The sequence below is a fragment of the Crocuta crocuta genome, unplaced genomic scaffold (assembly GCF_008692635.1).
Source record: "Crocuta crocuta isolate KB4526 unplaced genomic scaffold, BGI_CrCroc_1.0 scaffold35, whole genome shotgun sequence".
Classification (NCBI taxonomy): Eukaryota; Metazoa; Chordata; class Mammalia; order Carnivora; family Hyaenidae; genus Crocuta; species Crocuta crocuta.
In genome coordinates, this window is record NW_027530625.1 from 5567890 (window position 1) to 5589779 (window position 21890).

General features: G+C 54.0%; 2 protein-coding genes across 2 annotated transcripts in view; both read right to left on the reverse strand.

Moving 5' to 3' along the window:
* Positions 1–6602, reverse strand: part of SPOUT1 (SPOUT domain containing methyltransferase 1) — an 8502-nt gene extending 1900 nt beyond the window's left edge. Inside the window, exons 1-11 of the mRNA XM_077768463.1 lie at positions 6546–6602; positions 5877–5922; positions 5453–5578; positions 3008–3167; positions 2678–2767; positions 2509–2558; positions 2170–2300; positions 1116–1188; positions 912–1010; positions 308–410; positions 5–115 (exon numbers count right to left, since the gene is read on the reverse strand). Coding sequence (XP_077624589.1) covers positions 5–115; positions 308–410; positions 912–1010; positions 1116–1188; positions 2170–2300; positions 2509–2558; positions 2678–2767; positions 3008–3167; positions 5453–5578; positions 5877–5922; positions 6546–6581 — 1025 coding nt within the window. The 5' untranslated portion in view covers positions 6582–6602. The remainder of the gene's footprint in view (positions 1–4; positions 116–307; positions 411–911; positions 1011–1115; positions 1189–2169; positions 2301–2508; positions 2559–2677; positions 2768–3007; positions 3168–5452; positions 5579–5876; positions 5923–6545) is intronic.
* Positions 6603–11407: 4805 nt separating this feature from the next.
* KYAT1 (kynurenine aminotransferase 1) overlaps positions 11408–21890 on the reverse strand; it is a 36582-nt gene continuing 26099 nt past the window's right edge. Inside the window, 11 exon segments of the mRNA XM_077768351.1 lie at positions 11408–11950; positions 12052–12138; positions 13716–13795; positions 13891–14077; positions 14178–14267; positions 14383–14459; positions 14822–14942; positions 16098–16226; positions 16455–16721; positions 19146–19293; positions 21460–21518. Coding sequence (XP_077624477.1) covers positions 11885–11950; positions 12052–12138; positions 13716–13795; positions 13891–14077; positions 14178–14267; positions 14383–14459; positions 14822–14942; positions 16098–16226; positions 16455–16721; positions 19146–19293; positions 21460–21512 — 1305 coding nt within the window. The 5' untranslated portion in view covers positions 21513–21518 and the 3' untranslated portion in view covers positions 11408–11884.

Here is a 21890-nt window from a genome sequence, read left to right on the forward strand (position 1 = left end):
GCACGTGTTGACATACAGGTCAAAGAGGACGCTGGGTTCGGCCACCTCCAGGTTGGGGTCGGCGTCCACTCCAGCTTCCAGCCCCTGCAGGCCCCCAAACACCACGAGAGCGTGCCTGCACCCCCGGGAGGGAGGGGGTCAGTGACCGCTCCCTGAGGCCACACCGCATGCAGCTCCCCGGAGCGCTCAGCCCCCACCTCCAGCTATGCGGTGGGGGCCCAGGCCGTGTAGCTCTGCCCCCCACCCCCGGCAGACTGCTTCCAGCTCCATTCCTCCTTCCCCAGCCCCTGCCCCGGGCTGTACCCACCTGAAGCTGGGCAGCTGGGCAGAGGCCACATCTGAGCCTCTCTCCGATGTCCCAATGGTCAGGTCATACCCGTCCTGGAAGGGAGCCTCAGCAAACACGGCACCTGGGGGGTGGGAGTTCACCGGGGTCCCGCTTCCGTGCCACAGCTGCTTGGCTGTGCGTGTGTGTGTGTGTGTGTGTGTGTGTACTAGGGCAGAGGGGTGGGGAGGGGGACTCCGGCAAGGGAGCCACACCCAGGCCCTCCACTGTTCCTGGGAAGTCCGGGACTGAGCAGGGGGAGCCCACGCGTGCATTAGATTGGGGAAACCAAGTAGAGGGTGGGGAGGAAGGGGCTCTAAGAACTCCTATCTGGTCCTTCCGTCCTAATCCCAGCCCCGCGGCAGACATTACTAATTGATCGTGATCGTTTCCCTCAGAAGTCCTTCACAGTATTCCAGGCGGCGCACTCAGGGAGATGGAGGCCCAGAAAAGGAAAGGCATTTGCCTAAGGTCACACAGTAAGGTGGCAGGACAAAGCCCCCGGTCTGCCTTGTGGGTCAGGCAAGGCTCTCTGTGGCCTCCCAGAGAGAGGCCAGATACTCAAAGGAGGAAGCTCTGTCCTTACTGAGGCAGGAGGCCAGGCGGACTGTGTAGCCCCAGTAGAGACCGGCTTTGGTGCGAGGGTCCTGCGAAGACACGACTTTACCCCGGTAGGTCTTGCTTTCTGGAGACGAAGCAGAGAGGCTGTGAAGAGGGGGCGAGGGACAAGGAGGTGGAAGGCGGCGGCCCTGAGCCCAAATGCTGGCCGGGCTGGGAACTTTCCAGATACCTGGGAGCTGCTTCTGGTTCAGCTGCACGGTCACTCGAAGTCCAGGCTCCAAGTTCTTGTCAATCTTCACCTCCTGGGGAAAAGCCAGAGAAATGGGTGCCATTCCCCCACAGGACCAGCAGGGGTCAGTGCTCTCCCCGATGTGGGGGAATGGGGGGGGAGGGGGCCGACCGGGGACCTAAGGGCTCCAGGTCAACCTCCGTCCCCTTTCTGTGGCACCTGCCAGACCTGCTCACAAGAGACCATTCCTGTGAAATGACTACCCCAGGACACTGGGCAGAGACGAAGGCTCTGGGCCTGGCACAGAGTAGGTAGTATTTCGTGAGATGAAATCCCAGTCTTTGCTGGGGCCGTGCCATTTACTAGCTGTAGCAGTTTGAGCGGGCCACCTAACCTCTCGGAGCCTCGCTCTCTTCATCTGTCAATCGGGAAACTCTCCGTAAAACAACAGTGGCTGTTCCAGTGCCCGGGCCGGGCATGAGGTAAATGGGAGGTGGGATGGATGACAAGCGATGTCCGCGTTTTGCGCCAGCTCTGAATTCAGGATATGGGGCCCTTTCTTTCCCTTTAGAGGCTTCTCGTGTTTCCTCCTTTCTTCTGGGTCTGGGCCATCCTGGTCTGCTTTTAGCCAATCATATCTGATCTGCTCTTTTTTTGCGGGAGGGAACCACACATGGAAGTCTTTCTGACTCTGACTCCAGGAGACAGGAGCGTGGCCAGGCGGCCGAGGAGCGCGCCAGGCCCAGTGCGGGTCTGCATCCTCGCTGGAGCCGCCCGAGAGGGATTCTGGACTTGCTGCTGCAGGGCTAGGCTGGGCTGGGTTTGAGCATGAGAACTATCTCCTGTTCATTTCCTTTTCAAGAAACCGTCCATTTATGGCTTTATCTACTGAGCCCTGTTTCGGGGCACTTCTCTGGCCGAAACCTGCCATCAGTGGAGGAATTCCAGACCCAGATGCCTGGGTCCAGGGCTCCCCACTCACATGACCCTCCCTGCCCTCCAAAGCCAGGGCGTGTCCCCAACGTACATCTCAACCCACGCTCCCAAGTCCTACCTTCTTCATGCCGCAGTTGACAAAGGACCCGTGGCCTGGCCGGGTGGGCCGGTCCACCACGATGCCTTCTCTGAACTCGGATTCCTCATCCTGACGCATGTGGTGAGGGCTGTCCAGGGGGTTCAGAAGCCCTGTTGGGGGGTGAGGGGAGGGGGGCAAAAGCACGCAGTGGTATGAGTTCCAAGTTCCAGGTCACAGACCTGCCTCCTGCCGCCAGACACCGGCCTTGCCCTGCCTGGGCCTGCTCTCCCAACCGCGCCGCAATTTCTCAGGGTCTGGGGATGATCCATGGGAAACGGGGGTTAGCCCCCCCCACCCCCCCACCGGCCCCAGCCTTACCTGCAAACTGGAGATCCTGGTGCTTGGGGAAGAACGCCTTCCTTAGGTACCTAGTAAAGAACGCAGATCTCAGAAAGTTCCCAGAGGAGGCCACCTCCTGCCTGACCTGCACCTTGACCGCCCTCCCCACCCCACCACATGCAGGCCGGTCTGCCCTTCACCCCCTTACTGCGGACACTCCAGGTACTGCAGGATCCGGGCCAGCTGCACGCACGCCTGCCCCTTCTTGCCGACGCCCCTGAATTCACCCTCCACGGTCCTGGAGAGAGAGCAAGAGACAGGGCTTCCAGAGCCCACTGCGCTCCTTGCGAGAGCTCTTCCACCCAATCTGACCTGTGCGGTCCCCTGCTTTGTGACTCTTCCACCAGATTCACTGGGGGGCATTTCAGGCCTTTCCCAGCCCAGGCGAGCAGGCAGCGAAAAAGCACAAAAGCAACGCCAATCCAAGCAGCCCCTCCCTGCTCCCTGAACCCTGGGGCCTTGTTGGATGGCTCCTCACTTGGCATCTTGGCCTTCTTCATCGAACACCACAATCTCATCCACGCAGAAGATGGTGCAGGCCCTGGCAATCTGCCCGGCCAGGTAGGTGCGAAGCTCTGGCGACTGGGCGTTGTCCAGGATGGAGCCTGGCAGGGCCACGCTCAGGGTGTAGGGCCGACCTGGGCAGGGGAGGGTTGTTCATGGTCAGTCTGAGAGGCCAGGGCTGTGCTCTCCCTTCTCTTCCTCTAATCCCAGGGCTCAGAGTGAGAGAACTTTCCCTCCGGGAGGAATTTTGAGGTCAGCAAAATAGATCCAACTCCCCTTCGCAGGCCTCAATCTCCCCAGGAGGAAGATGGACCCCAGGGTCTCCCAGGCTCCCGTGAGCAGGGCATACGGCTGGGTAAGACTGGGGAGTGGTTAGGGACACTGGCCAAGTTCTTATGTTGGCTCCGCCCCTTACTGCCTCCGTTTCCAGCTGTCAAATGGGGATAGTAAAGACAGCTATTCTCAGTGCCTTTATATGTGTGCATTTACCCAATAACCCTAAAAAGTATTACCATGATACCCATCAAGACGTGGAGAACCTGTGGCCCAGAGAGGTCAAACCTGTGGCCCAAGGTCACACAAAAAGCAAGACGGTGGAGATCTGGGTTCAGGCTGTCTCGCTCTAGAGGGACGGCCATGCTCTCCCTCCCAGAGTCGTCCAATGGGAGCCACATGCGGGAACACCCATGAAGGGCTTCTCTGGTGTGTAAAAGAGCTGACATGCTTAGTTTCTGTCGCCAATGGGCTTAGAGATTATGTTATGACGCCCTAACCCTCTTGAGGGTTGGGTGTAGACAAGGGGAAAAGATACAATTTGTCAGGGTAGATCCAGGTGTACCAATGTGCAAGGACACCCAGGCTACAATGTGGGACGAGAAAAACCAGGTCCAGAAGCTCATGGCTAAAGTGGTCCCACGTTTATAAAACTGTATCTGTATGTTCCCCGCACGTGTGTAAGCTGGTGTAACATAACATCTGGAGAAACTTTCACTGCAATGTTTGCTGGAATTTTTTCTTTCTTTATAGTTTTCTGTATTTGGGGGGGGAGGGAGATTTTATTTTCAAGTTTATTTATTTATTGAGAAAGAGAGAGAGTGAGCGTGCGCAAGAGCAGGGAGGGCAGGGACAGAAGGAGAGAAAACCCCAGGCAGCCTCTGTGCTCACAGCACAGATGTGGGGCTCAATCCCATGAACCGTGAGATCGTGACCTGAGCTGAAACCAAGAGTCAGATGCTTAATTGACCACGCCCCCGAGGTGCCCCAGGAAGGGAGATTGTTTTGGACAGACATTAATTAATGATATTAAAAAAAATAATCTTTTTTAAAGAAAATGTTTCTTGTTTTAAGATGTTTATTTATGTTGAGAGAGGGAAAGAGCACAAGCGCGAGTGGGGGAGGGGCAGAGTGAGAGGGACAGAGAGCATCCCAAGCAGCCCTCACAAATCGTGAGATCATGACCCAAGTCGCAACTGAGAGTCAACCGATGTTCCACTGACTGAGCCACCCAGGCGCCCCCCCGCCCCGGGGGGAAAAAAACCACATTCTTATTATAAAATCAAAATAAGGGACACCTGTCTGGCTCAGTCAGTAGAGCATGCAACTCTTTTTTTTTTTTTTTTAATGTTTTATTTATTTCTGAGAGAGAGACACAGTGTGAGCAGGAGAAGGTCAGAGAGAGAGTGAAATACAGAATCCGAAGCAGGCTCCAGGCTCTGAGCTAGCAGAACTCTGTCAGCACAGAGCCTGACGCGGGGCTCGAACCCACAAACCATGAGATCATGACCTGAGCCAAAGTCGGACGCTCAACCAATTGAGCCACGCAGGTGCCCCAAGCATGCAACTCTTGATATCAGGGTCATGAGATCAAACCCCACGTTGGGCATAGAGCTTACTTTAAAATATATATATATAAAGGGGCGCCTGGGTGGCTCAGTCAGTTAAAGGGTCTGACTTCGGCTCAGGTCATGATCTCGCGGTTTGTAAGTTCGAGCCCCATGTTGAGCTCTCCGCTGACAGCTAGCTCAGAGCCTGGAGCCTGCTTCGGATTCTGTGTCTCCCTCTCTCTGCTCCTCCCCAGCTCATGCTCTCTCTCAAAAATAAACATTAAAAAAATTTTTTAAAGTAAAATCAAAATAAGTAAATGAAAAACTAAATTAAAACACACAAAGCGCTCAACGAAAAAGTGAAAAACCACCATCATGATGACCATGAGTCCTGGAGATAGGAAGTTATGATATTTGACACTTACAGCCCACAGGATTTAAACCTACCTACGTGGGAGGTGAGGATTCGGTTTTCCCGGCCTCTCCCATTCTCTGGGCCTCAGTGTCTCCATCAGGACAACATGGCTGCACCCCCTGGACTCTAAGGTCCCTTCCAGTAGGTCACTGGCTGCCCTGCCCGGGCCCGGCCTGCTCACCCTGGTCCTCTCTCTGTGCGCCTGCCTCTTCTTCCTGCTGGCGCTTTGCCTCTTCTTCCTGGGCCCGCTGCCGCTCCAGTTTTTTCATCAGCTTGAGGTCCTTCCACTTCGTTTTCTCCTCTTTCTCTGGATAAGAGGACATCTGGATTGGTGGTGGGGAGAGGGCTTGGGCAGACAGCGCCGTGGAGCAGTCGAAGAGGTGGTGGCGTCTGAGCAGGACTCAGCCTGGGCTCTCCAGCGCCGTTTAGTGAACAGCCAGAGGAGCCATATGGGCTTCTGGCCCCTTCCTTCCCATTTTGGGTGCTGTGGGACCCAGAGCGGACAAACGCAGTGGCTCTCCCCAGGGTTCAGCAGTGCACTGCTGGAGTGGCGCTGGGCAAGGTTCAGTGGATCCCCCACCGCTGACCCCCAGCCCCTTACTTACTCTGTTGCTTCCATTTTCGCCACTCGACCCTTTGGCCGTGTTCACCCTGGAGAAGAAATGGGAAGAGGTGTAGGAGTGAGGATGAATGATCACAACTAGGGGGTGGGGGTGGGGGGGGGAGTCCAACTTTCTGTTTCGAAGTTGCCCCCTCCCTGTAAAACGGGGTTGGTGAGGAACACCCCCACACGGCCACCCTAGGGAGAACATCGGGGGGCAGGGCCCTGCTATGCCCTAGTGCCTAATACCAGGTCTGGCACACAGTAAGCATCCATAAGTTGTTGAATGAGGTCTCAAGGGAGAGAAGAGGAAACCGGCTCAGAGAAAGAGAGCCCGCTTGCTGTCACCCTGGGAGTCAGAAGATACGCCACGAAAGGACTGGAGATGGAAGGCAGGGTGCAACCTCCGGAATCGGGGCTCCGCCCAGAGTAGCCGCAAGGGCGCTCGGCAGCGGGTTACCTGCCGCTGTCCCGGCCCGGGCCCCGCCCCCGGTTCTCATCCAGGCCGAGGCGCCCGCGGCCACGAACATGAGGCACCCCGGGGCTTCCGGCCTCGGGTGGGCGACAAACAGGGAACGGGAAGCAAGACACTGCCCCGCCACGGGCCCCCACGCGGCTCGTTCTCGCGCCCCCACCCCCTGTCTTGCCCGGGACCGCACGTCCCGCCACCTACCGGACCGCAGGGCCTTTTCTTGACACGCTCCGCCATGTTCCCCTCACGCCGCCGGCCACGCCCTGCCAATCAGACTCACCCCTTCCGGCCACACCTCCTCCCAGCCGTCCAATCGGAGAGTCAATGGCGCGCGGGGGCGTGGCCTAGGCAGCTGCCTGCCCTGCGAGCGCTCCGGCTGGGATGAGCCAGTGCAGAGAGTTGGGGGCGAGGTCTGGGTGCCGGTGGTGTCGTCGCGGAAGGCCCGGGGTCCAAAGGGGCAGCTTGTGCAGTGTTGTTCTGGAGCCTTGGACGACTCGAGAGCCGCTCTCCGTTTCCGCACGAGCGGCGCTCAAAACTCATCTTGGTTTTATCCTACATGGGGACCCTGAGGCCCGGAGCTGGAGTGTGAGTCAGAACTGGAAATGACCTTGGAGATAATTTAATCCAATTCTTTTACAGATCCGTTAGTTTACTCTCTCTTTTAATTAACAGACTTGTTAAAATTTTTTTTTAGTTTATTTATTTATATAAGCCCAGTGCCCAACGGGGGGCTTGGACTCCTGACCCTGAGGTCAAGTCAAATGCTCTAGGGAATGAGTCAGCCCCGCACCCATAAGAGACGTTATTTTTTATTGTTAAGTATAATTTATTGTCGAATTGGCTTACATACAACACCCAGTGCTCATCTCAAGTGCCCTCCTCAATGCCCATCACCCATTTTCCCTCTCCGCCACCCCAAGAGACTTTATTTTTTAGAACAAATTTAGGTTTACTGAAAACTGACCACATAGTAGAGTTCCCATATAACCCTCTTCCCCACCCCCCCGTTCCCCCCATTGTTTTTTTTCTTAAGTTTTTTTAATGTTTATTTTTGAGAGAGATAGAGCGTGAGTGGGGGAGGAGCAGGGAGAGAGAGAGAGAGAGACAGAATCCAAAGCAGGCTCCCGGCTGTGAGCTGTCAGCACAGAACCTGACTCAGAATTCAAACTCACAGACCAGAAGATCATGATCTGAGCCAAAATCAGATGTTTAACCGACTGAGCCACCCAGGTGCCCCAACCACTAATCTTCTTTACCGTCTCCATAGTTTTGTTTTTTCTAATGTCATAATAGTTGGAATCAGAAAGTAGGTAGCCTTCTCAGACACTCTTCCATGAAGCAATATGCATTTCCGTTTCTGTCATGTTTTCTCGTGGCTTGATAGCTCATTTCTTTTCTGTTGCTGGAGACCATGCCATTGCATGGATATGCCACAGTTTGTTTATCCATTCATCTTTTGATGGACATTTGATTGCTTCCAATTATGAATAAAGCTCCTGTAAACGTTCATGTGCAGGTTTTTGTATGGACATGAATTTTCCACTCACTTGGGTAAACAGGTGGGAACCCAACTGCTTGCTCCCACATTTAAGACTATGTTTAGCTTTGGGGGGCGCCTGGGTGGCTTAGTCGGTTAAGCGGCCGACTTTCGCTTAGGTCATGATCTCGCGGTTCGTGGGTTCGAGCCCCGCATCGGGCTCTGTGCTGACAACTAGCTCAGAGCCTGGAGCCTATTTCAGAGTCCGTGTCTCCCTCTCTCTCTGACCCTCCCCTGCTCACGCTGTCTCTCTCTCTCTCTCCTAGAAATAAATAAAAATATTAAAAAAAAAAAAAGGACTATGTTTAGCTTTGGGGTCGCCTGGGGGGCTCAGTTGGTTGAGTGTCCAACTTCTGCTCAGGTCATGGATCTTGCGGTTCGTGGGTTTGGGCCCTGAGTCGGGCTCTGTGCTGACAGCTAGCTCAGAGCCTGGAGCCTGCTTCAGATTCTGTGTCTCCCTCTCTCTCTGACCCTCCCCTGCTCACACTGCCTCTCTCTCTCAGAAATAAATAAAACATTAAACATTTTTTTTTAAATGGCTATGTTTAGCTTTGTAAAAAACTGCCATACTCTCTTTCGAAGCGACCATACCATTTGCACTCCTGTCAGCAATGAATGAGCTTTGTGGGTTTTTTTTAAGTTAATAAATTTGAGCCGATATGTATTCAATCAACAAATAGTTATTGAGCAGGGCCTATTTTGAGGCTGGAACTCCCTCTAGTAACCAACAGGGACACGATGGTAAGCAAAAGCAGATACTAATCTGGAGCTTACAAATGAAAAGAGGAGAGATTAATTTATTTTTAAAATTTTTTTTCACAGTTTCATGTTTTAAGTAAGCTCTAGGCCCAACATAGGGCTTGAACTCACAACCCCAAGATCAAGAGTCGTATGTTTTGGGGCGCCTGGGTGGCTCAGTCAGTTGAGCATTCCACTTAGGTTCAGGTCATTATCTCGCGGTTCATGAGGTTGAGCCCCGCGTCAGGCTCTGTGCTGACAGCTCAGAGCCTGGAGCCTGCTTCGGATTCTGTGTCTCCCTCTCTTTCTCTGCCCCTCCCCTGCTCATGCTCATGCTCTCTCTCTCAAAAATAAATAAAACATGTTTTAAAAAGTTGTAAGTTTTGCCAGGTGCCCCGAGAAAAGACTAATTTCAAGTTCAGTGTGTGTGTTGACATTTCGAGGGTTGTGTTTATTCTACCATTTCCTCCTTCCACTATCTGATTATGCATCTAAGTCAGATCTGCCCTCTCAGGCTGGCTGAGGTTACTCAGTCTAAGACCTCGAAATTCTGTAGAGTCACACAGATTTGAGATTTTGGATCGGCTCACGAGACATGGAACGTTTGATTGGGGTGTTTCTCCCTGTAAGATCCATGGGTTTGCCCCACCGGGGACTTTCCTGCCATCAGATTATGTATGTGCAAAGGGGCTCCAAGCCTGAGCCCCTGAGCTGGTATTCTGTTTCAGTCTTGACTTTGGAATTGTGGTAGTGGTACCAAGTCACAGCTTGGACGGGGAAGGAGGGAAGTGGACCATGGCCTAGCTTAAAACGTGTTCCAACAGCAATTCTCTGACACCAGGTGGGTGTCCTACGCTTCAGTTCAGTTCTGACAATAGGTACTGAGAGTTGGTGCAGATCCCATAGGTTAAGGGCTCAGTCCCACAAGACTGCCCCCCACTTCAAATGCCATCAGCAAGTGGGGTCTCTAGGCTACCCCTACTTCTGCTTGGATGACTACAAATTTGGGCATTTCTGCCATTTCCTGGAGTTCAGTAATTCCCTGAAATGATTCATGGCACTCCGGAAGGTGCTACACTTAAGTTACGGTCTCATTAGAAAAGATACAATATTGGGACGCCTGGGTGGCTTAGTGGGTTAAGCTCCATGGGCTCATGTCATCATCTTGTGTCAGTGTTCAGCTCAGGTGACGATTTTGTGGTTCGTGAGTTCGAGCCCTGCACCAGGCTGTCTGCTGTCAGCACAGAACCCATTTCAGATCCTCAGTACCCCTCCTGCCCTCTCTCTGCCCCTCCCCTCCCTCTCTCTCTCTCTCAAAAATAAACATACATTACAAAAAAAGAAAGCATCTGACTCTTGATCTCAGCTCAGGTCTTGGTATCAGGGTCGTGAGTTCAAGCCCCGCATCGGGCTCTGCACTGAGCATGAACCCCACTTAAAAAAAAAAGGTACAAGACAGGAACAGCCCCGTGGAAGAGCTACAGAGAGTAAGGTCTCGGGGGAGGAAGAACTTCCAGGCTGCCTCGTGACGCACCACCTTCCCAGCTCATCAGATGTGTTCACCAATCCAGAAGCTCCTTGAGCCTCATCAACTCGGGGTTTTTACGTGGGGTTTACACACAATCTGTTAAACCCCTGGCCAAGGGACTGAACTCTGAACTCAACGTTCAGTCTCTTTCGCCTCCCTCAGGAGTTGGTGCTGAAAGTTCTGACCCTCTAAAGACATGGTCAAAGGGGCTTATTATAGGGGCGCCTGGGTGGCTTAGTTGGTTAAGCGGCCGACTTTCGCTTAGGTCATGATCTCGCGGTTCGTGGTTTCGAGCCCCGCGTCGGGCTCTGTGCTGACTGCCAGCTCAGAGCCTGGAGCCTGTTTCAGTCTGTGACTCCCTCTCTCTCTGACCCTCCCCTGCTTACGCTGTCTCTCTCTCTCTCTCTCTTAGAAATAAATAAAAAACATTAAAAACAAAACAAAACAAAAAAAACAAAGGGGCTTATTATGAATAACAAAGGACGAGTCCAATCTCTCAGGGAATTCCAAGGGTTTTAGGAGTCCTGTGCCAGGAACCGAGGACAAACACCAAATACATTTTCTTGTATCTATCCTATGTCCCCATTGCAAATAAATGTATCATATGAGCAAACACATGGGCCTGGCCTGTAATGCAGCTTAAAGACAAGTCCCCAGCACGTCCTTCCAAATGAATTCCAGCCAGAAACTGCTGTCCTGGAGGACTGTTTGATGGGGCGGTGGGCATCTAAGGCTCCTGGCACGCAGGGGCGCAAGAAAGAAGGAACAGTTTCCTTCCCCTCTGTCTAAACTCCCTGGCCCTCCTGGCCTGGCCTCTGACCCCTGTGGGATAGGACTGTTCGTATCTTCCCTGTTAGACACTTAGCTGGGGCCTCTGTTTCCTATACACACGCACACATACCACAGCGACACACAACCATCTGAGCCCTGGGTTCTCGGCCTGGTTTTACCACTAACTAACTGTGATGTCAGACAAGTCCCCAGTCTGTGCCCTTCTCTGGGCCTCAGTTTTCCTCCACAAAACACATTTGTACAAAGAGGGGCTGGGAGCTAAGTTTCACTGAGTGCCTTCCATCCTTTTTTTTTTTTTTTTAATAGGCTCCACGCCCAATGTAGGGCTTGAACTCACAGCTCAGAGATCAAGAATCACATGCTCTATTGACCGAGCCAGCCAGGAGCCCAAGGTGCCTTCCACTCTGACCAAGTCCTCATTGGCGATCGGCACCAGGGTGTGAAGCAGAGAGAAGTAGCAAATAAGGGTCTAAATAACTTAAAACTTTATTATGGGTGAAAAGTACTGGTTTGAGGACTCAAGCCTAGACAGCTTCCCAAAGTGAAGGTTAAATAAGGAAAGGGAGGGATGCTAAAACCTTGGCTGGGGCTAGAGCAGGGCTGGGACTCAAGGCCACCACACTGTTGCCTTCTAACCGTTGAGCCTCAGGCAAGACTGGGGGAAATACAGAGGGGCCCGGGCTCTATGATCCGACCCGGGGAGGAGCAGGGAGAGGCCCAGGTCAGGTCCAAGTCACCACCACGACAGGAATACAGGCACTGTGGCAGTGTTCCCAAATCCACCAAGATCAAGAAAGAGGGCTCTTGCCTGGGAACATCCTGTGTCACAGAGGAGGGGCCCCCCCCGCTCCATCTACGCCCAACCTGGGAACGGCTGGAACCCGGACAAAGTGGAACCTGCAGCAACCGGGGGGTGGGGGGGTGGGCAGGGCCGAGCGGGCGATGTCAGGGCCCGAGTTCATTCTTCCATCTCTGCAGCTTCTCGTCCATGGCCTGGAGCGTGGACTCATCCTGCACCAACACAGATCGGTCCGGCCCGTCTCCCCACACCACCGGTGGGTCACGGGGGGCTGGAGGGGGCCCTCTTTCCCCTCTAGAGCCCCGTCCTTTACCTTCACAAAACAGAAGCGGATGTAGTGGTCAAAGAGCTTCCGATGGGGCACGCTGTAGAAGACGGAGACCGGGATGGCCACCAAGCCCTGGGGAGGAGGAAGCCCATGTCTCAGCACAGCCTCACAGCCCGGCAATCCTCGGCTCTGGGGACAGAGCTTCCCTCGAGGGGGTGGGGGAAGGAAGGAAGTTTCCGTGGAGCCCCTTCTAGTGCTGTGTCAAGGTCAGAGGATGAGAATCCCAGAGCATGGTTCTCGATCCCTCCCCCCGTAGTACGTAGGGAGGGGAGATGGAGGCTGAGAGAGGGGAGCACCACGTGGCGGGTTAGGGCAGAGGGAGAGAGGACATAGGCTTGAGATCAGCGCTTGCAGCTGGCTGAGCTCGGAGTTAATGAGCCAACTCCGCGCTGTACCGATGGGAGGCCTGAGGCCTGCACGGTGTCTTTCTGCAAATTCCAGACCGACTCCCCATTCCTTGACACAGACGCACCCCTGTACCAGGGCTGAGGGCAGAGGCTGGGCTGGATTTGGGCTCAGCCTGTAAAACCACACACAGGTGCTCTGGCAGAGTCTGGTTCATCTTGATCTTTTCTTTTTTTTATAAGGTTTTATTTTGGGGGCGCCTGGGTGGCTCAGTCTGTTGAGGGTCCGACTTCAGCTCAGGTCATGATCTCACCGTTTGTGGGTTCGAGCCCCACATGGGGCCCTGTGCTGACAACTCAGAGCCTGGAACTGCTTCGGATTCTATGTCTCTCTCTCTCTCTGTCCCTCCCCCACTCACGCACTATCTCTGTCTCTAAAAATAAATAAATCTAAAAAAAAAAACGGAAAAAAAGATTTTATTTTGAAGTAATCTCTATACTCTATGTGGGGCTCAAACTCACAACCCCAAGATCAAGAGTCACACACTTGGGGGCACCGGGGTGGCTCAGTCAGTCGAGCGTCCAATTCTCATTTCGGCTCAGGCCATGATCCCAGGGTTGTGGGATTGAGCCCCATGTCAAGCTCCATGCTCAGCAGAGAGCCTGCTTGAAATTCTCTCTCTCTCTCTGCCTCTACCCCCTCTCAAACTTTTTTCCTTTTTTTCCAAAATAAAAAAATAAAATTTAAAAAGTATTTTAAAAAATAAGAAAAAAGAAGTCTTAAAAAAAAGGTTGCACACTTTACTGACTGAACCAGCCAGCACCCCCACCTTGTTGTTGTTTCTTTTTTTAAGTTTATTTTGTGAGTGAGAGAGAGAGAGAGAGAGACTGCAGGAGGAGCAGAGAAAGAGGGAGCAAGAGAGAATCCCAAGTGGGGATTCCGTCAGCATAGAGCCTGAAGTGGGGCTCGAACTCATGAACTCTGAGATCATGAGCCTAGAGGAAACCAAGAGTCGGATGCTTAACCCACAGAGCCACCCAGACGCCCCAAGCCCACCTTGGTTTTTTTTGTTTTTTTTTAGTATTTTTATTTATTTCTAGGAGAGAGAGAGAGAGAGAGAGACAGTGTGAGCAGGGGAGGGTCAGAGAGAGAGGGAGATACAGACTCTGAAAGAGGCTCCAGGCTCTGAGCTGGCAGTCAGCACAGAGCCCGACGCGGGGCTCGAACCCACGAACCGTGAGATCATGACCTAAGCAAAAGTCGGACGCTTAACCGACTAAGCCACCCAGGCGCTCCAAGCCCACCTTGTTTTTGATCATCCACTTGACAAAGCGTCTGTCGTAGGGCTCATCCACTTCCCCAGGCAAGTCAGGCATCTTGCTCTCTGGAGGACAGAAGCCACACTGAAACCTGGGCGGCCTCCAGCGACCCCCCTCCCCCAGCCCCCGCACAACCCGGCTGGACTGGCCTCCTGCTCACTGAAGTCTGAGATATCTGCGATGAAGAAGTAGCTGCCCTGGGGGACCACGGGCTTCAAGCCCACAGACTGCAGGCTGTGTATCATGTGGTCACGGGCGCGCTGCATGGCCTGTGGGAACTGCACGAAGTAGCTGTCGGGTTGGCCAAAGCGAAGCTGCTCGTGCTCAAAGCTCCGGGCGACTGCCACCTGGGGAAAGGAGATGGGCAAACAGGTTGGGGTTGATCTGTCGTTGCCCCTCCCCGGCCACCCACCTCTCCCGCGGTGGGGGTTCCCTGCCTCTCCTCACCTGACTCTGCGTGGGACAGTGGTAGATAGAGTTCTGATGGACCGTGCGCAGGTGTTTCATGAGGCTGTCGGGGCCCAGGACCCAGCCCACCTGGCCCAGGAACACAGGGAGGCGGTGAGGCCCTTTAGGTCAGTTCCCCAGCAGTGCGCTCGCCTGCCCAAGACCCTGGCGCGGAGGCGGTACCCCTACCCGTCCGTCCACTCACCTTCCAGCCAGTGGCACTAAAGGTCTTGCCAGCGCTGCCGATGGTCAGGGTGCGCTCCCACATGCCAGGAAGACTGGCTGCTCGAGGTCAAAGAGAGCAGCTGCTGAGACCCGGATGAGGGGCAGGGGAGGGGCGGTGCCTAGGGGCCCCCGTGGGCGCTCACACGCGCTCTCGACACTCTGGACTCTATGTGCTAAGCTATTTACCGAACTTATTTCAGCTTGTCATCCTCAAGACAACCTTGGAGGCAAAGGCATTGGGCCAGCCTGTTTTCAGAGGGGTGTGGTCACTGCCCCAGGTCACACAACCAGTGTGGCTCCAGACCCACGGGTCCGAATCACCGGGCCTGCACTGACTCCCAGATGGGGCTCCAGGCCCTGCCACCGATGGGGGCGGGGGAGGGGGGAGAAGCGCAGGCACCCAGGCCGGCGCGGCTCACCGATGCTGACGTGCTGGTAGCCGTCATAGACCAGCCACTGGTAGACCTCGTCGGTGATGCATATCACGTCATGCTGGCGGCACAGGCTGGCCACTAGCTCCAGTTCCTCCCTGGAGAACACCTGTGGGGACCAACCCCGAACAGAGGAGCCTGCTCAGAGGGATGAAAGGATACTGCCGAAGCCAGTGCTAAGGGCTCTTCCACCCCATTATATTGAGTCCTGGCAGCACTCACCCTGGGAAGTCTGCTGCGAAATTAACAGAAAATATACATATGAGTCTCTGCACCAGGTACCCCTCAGAGCGCCTAAAACCCTCGTAAATTTCTCAGGGACAAGCGCGAGGAGCGTATCTTGTCCTGATATTTGATCTTTGATCCCCATCCATCTAGGACCCAGGGCTCCTGACACCCTCGTAAATTCCTAAGTGATAAGGGCGCCGGAGGTGTTTTTTGTTCTAATGAGGGGACACGCTGGGTAGGCGCCTGGGTGGCTCTGGGATGGAGCCGGTCGCCAGAAAGATGGAGCCGTGATTAGAAGCTTGGAATTTTCAGTCCCACCTGTATCCTCCAGGGGGCAGAAAGGCTGGAAATGAAGTTGATGATAACCTACGGGAGGAAGCCTCCATAAAGTCCCGACAGTGCAGTGATGCGAGAGCTTCCAGATGGGTGAACACATCCATACACGGGGAGGCTGATGCACCTCAGCACCTCAGGACCCTCCCAGACCTCGCCCTGTGCATCTCTTCATCTGGCTGTTCTCTCCTGTCACCTCCTTTAATAAACTGGCAAACCCAAGTAAGAGTTTCCCTGAGTTCTGTGAGCCACACTAACAAGTTAATAGAACCTGAGGAGGGAGGGGTGGGAACCCCAAATTTATAGCGTGTCAGAAGCACATGTGACAACCTGGCATCTGACGGGTGGGCAGCCTGGTGGGATGGAGCCCTAACCTGTGGGATCTGATGCTACCCCAGCTGGAAGACTGGATTTTCCTCGACATCGATACCGTCATGTTCCCATGATACACGTGAGGAGACACTCCGAAAGGGGAGTTCACTGTCTCAGGGTCTCAGGAAAGCCATGGAGGCCCCCAGCCCGCTCCACCAGCCGGTCCTTGTACCTTCCCTGGGGACTCCTGGCCCTGTCCCTGGGACCTCGGTCCTCAAGAGCTCATGACAGGTTGGCCTCCCATCTCACAGATGAAGAAACTGAGGCCCCCAACACAGCAAAGCCATGAACCCAGGCTGGAGGGGGCCCCGGAAGGAGGTCTCTCAGGTACCTTTCCCAGAGGGTTGTTGGGGGTGTTGAGGATTAGGGCTTTGGTACGCGAGGAAAACTTGCTGGCCAGCTCTGTGGGGTCCAGCTGCCAGGTGCTGCTGGAATCCAGCTCCCCTTCCTGAGTGGGGCCCTGGAAGAGGAGGGGGGAGGTGGTGGCAATAATTACCAAGCTGACACTCGGCTCCAGGGATCTGGCCCTCCTTCCCACAGTGCCTCTCTCCTCAGGGACTCTGGACACCCCTCCCCCATCCTGGAGAAACTGGGCTCCTTTTCTTCCTTCTCTCCCACCTCCCAGGGGCCAACACAGCACACTCCTGGCATCCCTTCTGCCCGCCCGCACCCCACCCAGCGTACTCACCGGCTTCAAGGTCACGAACACAGGACGTCCCCCCGCCATCAATGTCATGGGTTCATAACAGTCAAAAAAGGGCTCAATGATGATGACCTAGCAGCAGGATCTGATTAGCTGGAGTCAGTAGNCTCCTTCTTCCACCAGGGCCTGGAAGGCTGTGAACAGGGCCCCATAGGCACCCACAGTCACCAGCACGTTCTTGAGCGGGTCTATCTCCTGTCCCAGCAGCTTCCCAAAGAAACTTGCCAGCATCTTCGTCAGGGGTGGGTAGCCCTGCCAGGGCAGCCGTGGTCAGCCCCCTGGCTCGGCCTGGGCCCACCCTCCTGCTCTGCTGCATCCAGGCAATTCTAGCACTTTCCAGCAGCCGCAGGCCTGAGGCCAAGTTGGCCCGCGCCACCAGCGCTTGCCATCAAGCCTGTTCTGCGCCGGCCCAGTGCCCAGGGCCAGGCTCTGGTGGAGAGCCGGGCAGGGTGTGTGCCGTCACGGAGCACAGTCCAGCAGAGCCACAGGAGCGGCCACTCCACGGTTTCAGTTTAAGAAGGACATTTGTGCCCTCGGGCCACCCCAGCAGCCTTGCAAGACATGTGTTATGCGATCCCCGCCATTCGACAGGTAGAAAAACAGAGACTCAGAGACAGGAAGTGACATGCTCAAGGTCATGCACAGTTGAGGTGCAGGAACAAGCCTTTGCGTCACGGCTTTGGAAGCATCCTACTTTGAGAGGAAGGTTGGATCTGTACACTTGTTTGCCAAAGACACTTATAAAACACTTGGGGCTAAGCCGGGTGACTGAAACCCGAGGTCAAAAACTTACCTAAATAACTCACTAAACCAGATCTGACCATATAAAATTTTCTGTACAGGAAAATACACCATGAGCAAAACGAAAAGACAAGCATTGCAAGTTAAGACAAGGAGGTAAGATGTCTAATATGTAAAGAGCTCTTACAAAACAACAAGACAAAGATATATACCTAAACGAAAAAAACGAGGTAGGTCATGAAAGAAAAAGTCTTCATGCCCAACGCATACAGAATTGAGGAAAAGCAAAGAAAACCAACGTTGAACATATTGAACATTGAACCAACACTGAAATATTTGCTCCAATGTCATAAGAATATAATATCAATATTTAAAAGATCGGCAAGAGAATGAGACAAATGAATTGTCTCTTTACAGAATGAACTTTCCTGCCAGGTCCGCAACCAGTCTGTTGGTGCGGATGGGAGTAAGCCTTTTTTGGAAGGCAATTTGACAATATCCACCACATGTTTACATGCTTACACACTCTGATTCTCTAGTTTTACTTCTAGGGAACTGTCAGAGAAACACTCATGTGTACAAAGATATACATGCTGAAATATTCACTGTGCCATTGATTATAATTGTGAGATATCCAAAATCAGTCCATCAGTGCAGGGCTGGTTAAATAAATTATAGCACAGCTAAGCAATGGAATACTATGTGGCCATTACTAAGAATGAGGCTCTTTGGGGCGCTTGGGTGGCTTAGTCGGTTGAGCGTCTGACTTTCACTCAGGTCATGATCTCTCAGTTCATGGGTTTGAGCCCCGCGTCGGGCTCTATGCTGATAGCTAGCTCAGAGCCTGGAGCCTGTTTCGGAGTCTGTGACTCCCTCTCTCTCTGACCCTCCCCTGCTCACGCTTCCTCTCTCTCTCTCCTAGAAATAAATAAAAATATTTAAAAAAAAAAAAAAAAGAATGAGGCTCTTCTGACATTGGAAGTTGTCCTTGACGTGATGTTTAGTGAAATAAACAGGTTATAGAATATTATAGTACGAGTCTGTTTGTAGCCAAAGAAACATGCAAATCTTACATGTTAGGTGTGTGTGTGTGTGTGTGTGTGTGTGTCTTTACACAGGCACTTTAAAAAGTTAAAAGTTTAGGGGCGCCTGGGTGGCTCAGTCGGTTGGGATCGGACTTCGGCTCAGGTCATGATCTCACAGTTCGTGGGTTCAAGCCCCACATCAGGTTCTGTGCTGGCAGCTCAGAGCCTGGAGCTGCTTTGGATTCTGTGTCTCCCTCTCTCTCTGCCCCTCCCCTGTTCATGCTCTGTCTCTGTCTCAAAAATAAATAAAAACTATTTTAAAAAAAGTTAAAAGTTTAAAAGTCTAAACACTCTTCAACAAAGTAGCAAACTGTTGGCCGTGGTAATCTCTAAATGGTGGAGCAGGAGGGACCCTCCCTCCAGGCAATTCTGATGCATACCCAAGTTTAAGAATCATTCATTGCTTTACTCCAAAGACGGGCAGATACTTTACTCTGTGACCTTTACTAACAGAGTTTGGATTTAGAGTCAAATCAGTCGGCAGCTTGTTGTCTTTCAGGATTCAGCTTAGGTGTTGCCTCCGCCAGGAAGGCTTCCCTGATCTCCCCAGATTTCCTTGGCTTCTTCCTTCTCCAACACCCCATCCTCCTCTCTCACAGCATATCAACTGCCTTTGTTTTCTGCTTTTGTTTGTTTGTTTCGGTCTGCTTTTCCTACTAGACCATGAGGTCCTGGCTCACAGTTTTTTTGTTTGCCTGTGCCCAGACCGTGAGCTGTCCCAGGGCCTGGAACAGAGGAGACACTCAGTGAACACTGAACTGCGGCCACATTGAATTCCTGGGGCTCTGCAACTTCCTCCCCCAGGGTGAGACCTGTGTCCCGGGGTTCCGGACGGGGCTGGGAGACTCACAAATGCCTTGGTGTACTGGTTCAGCATGAAGTCACTGCTGAGGGCGTGCCGAAAGGCTTCCACAGCGAAGTCTGGGGGTGGGAAGTCGGGGAAGCCTTGGCCCAAGTTCACAGCATCGCATTCACTGGCCATTTTGACAAACTCCACCCTGAGCGACAAATGGAGAGTCAGCACCTGCCTGCCCGGACCTGCTGCCAGGGCAGGATGCGAGGGCTGCCCTGAGCTCATTCCAGAACTGGACAGCTGGCATCTGCCCCCGCCCGAGACCCGTGTGAGGGTCCAAACTCACAGGTCCCTGCTCTGAGGCTGGCTGGGCCATGCACTGTACCAACCCCACATCTCAGCCCACGGGTTTCCCAACTTTCCAACCAGGATCCACGGTAAGAAATCATCGTCACATCGCAAGCCCCTTAGAGCACAGGCATGGGGTCAATGTTTTCCTTCTGGTGTGAGCGATCTCAGGGTCTCCCAGGCTGCCCTGTCCCACTTTATTCTTCAGAAATCTTTGTTGAGTCTCCGCAGGTGGATTTCACAAACTGTCAGCACCACAGTCTGAAACCCTCAGTAACCTTCCCGGTAACAGACAGGCCCTATTCTCCAGTCACAAGGAGGATGGAGAAGCTGAGGTTTGCAGTGATTTGCCCGAGGACTCCTAGTTAGTGCTTGGCCCGGTCAGCCTTGGATTCTACATCTGCTGGATTCAAAGTTTATATTCCTGGCCATTGCCCTGGACAGACTGGGGCCCCAGCAGCCCGCCCATCAGCCACTTCTGGCCTCCGACAACCTTTCTTCTGGCCCTGCCTCTTCAGGGAAATGGAGGGAGAGGCTGAGAGGCTGGATGGGGAGGCTGGTGTGTGCTTTGCAGGTTGGTTGGGAGCAGAGGAATCAAGTTTGGCCGAGTTGAATTTGCATAACAATACATAACTGTTCCATCTAAAATCTGTCATTTTCTCCCCAGAGCCCCACAATGCCTCTGAAGACACAGAGTTGCTGAGGCTCAGAGAGGCTCGTGACCTGCCCAGAGTCACACAGCAGCGAAGAGCAGAGGAGAGATGCAAAATCAGGTGGTGGGTACTCCATGGGGACTGGAGATGGGACAGGGGAGAGCCAGGCTCAAATGCCCTACAGAGTCTGGCTGCCCTCTGGGTCGGGTCTCTCAGGTCCTGATCCTCAGGCCACCGCCCTGGGGTCAGCAGGAATCTGGGATCCTTTTTTTGTCCTGACTCATGGTCTCATCCTCCTGGCACCGCCCCCCCCCACCTGCCTTGTAAGTCCCCCCTAGACCTGCACCTGCTCCGCCCTACCTGTGCATAAGACTTGGCCTCTTCTGGCCTCAGTCTCCCCTTCTATATAGTGGGCGTGTTGGGTTCAAGAGTCGGCCAGGTCTGTGAGTCAGGAAAGAGTACTGCTGCCTCTCCCAGGTGGCTCCCTGTCATTTCCTCCCTCCAAGGTGGACTCTACCCTACGTGCCAAAGCCCACGGGGCCGCCCAGCCTCCCTCAGACAGACTGAAGGCGGTAGCCTGAGAAGCAGGACCCTGGGGGCCCCCAACAGAGAGGAAGCTTGGATACTACAGGGCTTTGGGGCTTGGCTCCTTCTGTCCCGAACACCATCAGAGAGCAGGACGGAGGTGGGAGATCCTTGCACACCACGAAATGCGTGCATCAGGGGAGTCTGAAAGAAAAAACGGTCCCATGCTTTGTAAAACCAACGGCCAACTTTTTTTTTGTTTTTAAAGTAAGGGACAGACGGGTCTCTATGCCACTGGCCAAAGGCTGTGGGGAGGGATTAGGAAGATTCCCTACATTCTTCCTACACACCTTCCCACTGCATTCCATTGCTTGTGTCACTAGGACCATCGGGCTTGCGCTCCTTTCATATTCAGAACGAGTCAATAAAAAAAACAAAGTAACCTCAGCAAATGTCCGGGGAAGAGGTGCCTGTACTTCACCTTCTCTTACGTAGCTTATCTTACTCGGTACTAAGTGTGAAATAAAATTCGTGGAAAGCTCTGCGCCGGGTGTCTGGGTAACGGCCGTTGCTTTCATGCAGCCTGTTCCTTAGCCTCCCAAGGCCCCTCAGGGCAGATCTCAGAGCAACTGTGTCACTGCCTGTCCCCCCCCCGCCCCCGCCCCCGCNAAGCCTGCTGCTTCAGGTCTCACCTTTCACAGGCTGTGGATGCAAACCTCACAGTCCTGGCAAGGTAGGGGGCCGTCCTGGGTACCGCCGAGGTGCAGCGAACCCAGGGACCTCCCGCCCCGTCCCCACGCCCGAGGGGACACCCGCAAACCCCCCTCCCGCCCCGCGTAGCTCACCACGGGTTGTGGTCAATGCCGTCCAGCCTGCGAGCTTGCACCCTCTTGGCCATGGTGAGCTGAAGACAGAGCGAGAAGTGGGTCAGAGTGGTGGAGGTGCGGGTCGCTTCTGGCCACAGTCCCCGCCCCCCCTCCCCGGGGACCGCGGCAGGTCAGCACTCCCCAGAGCAGGATGGGCTCCGGCAGCCCCCGCACCCGGCTCCGCCCCATCCCAGCAGCCTCACCGGCCCAACCTGCCAGTCTGGGCTCCACGTGCTCTGAACTGGACCAGATTCAGAGGGGATTTGGGCCGGCTGAGGAGGAAGGGCTAGAGGAAGGGGGCGGGACTTGGGAGGAGGGGCAAGAGGAAGGGGGCGGGACTTGGGAGGAGGGGCAAGAGGAAGGGGGCGGGACTTGGGAGGAGGGGCAAGAGGAAGGGGGCGGGACTTGGG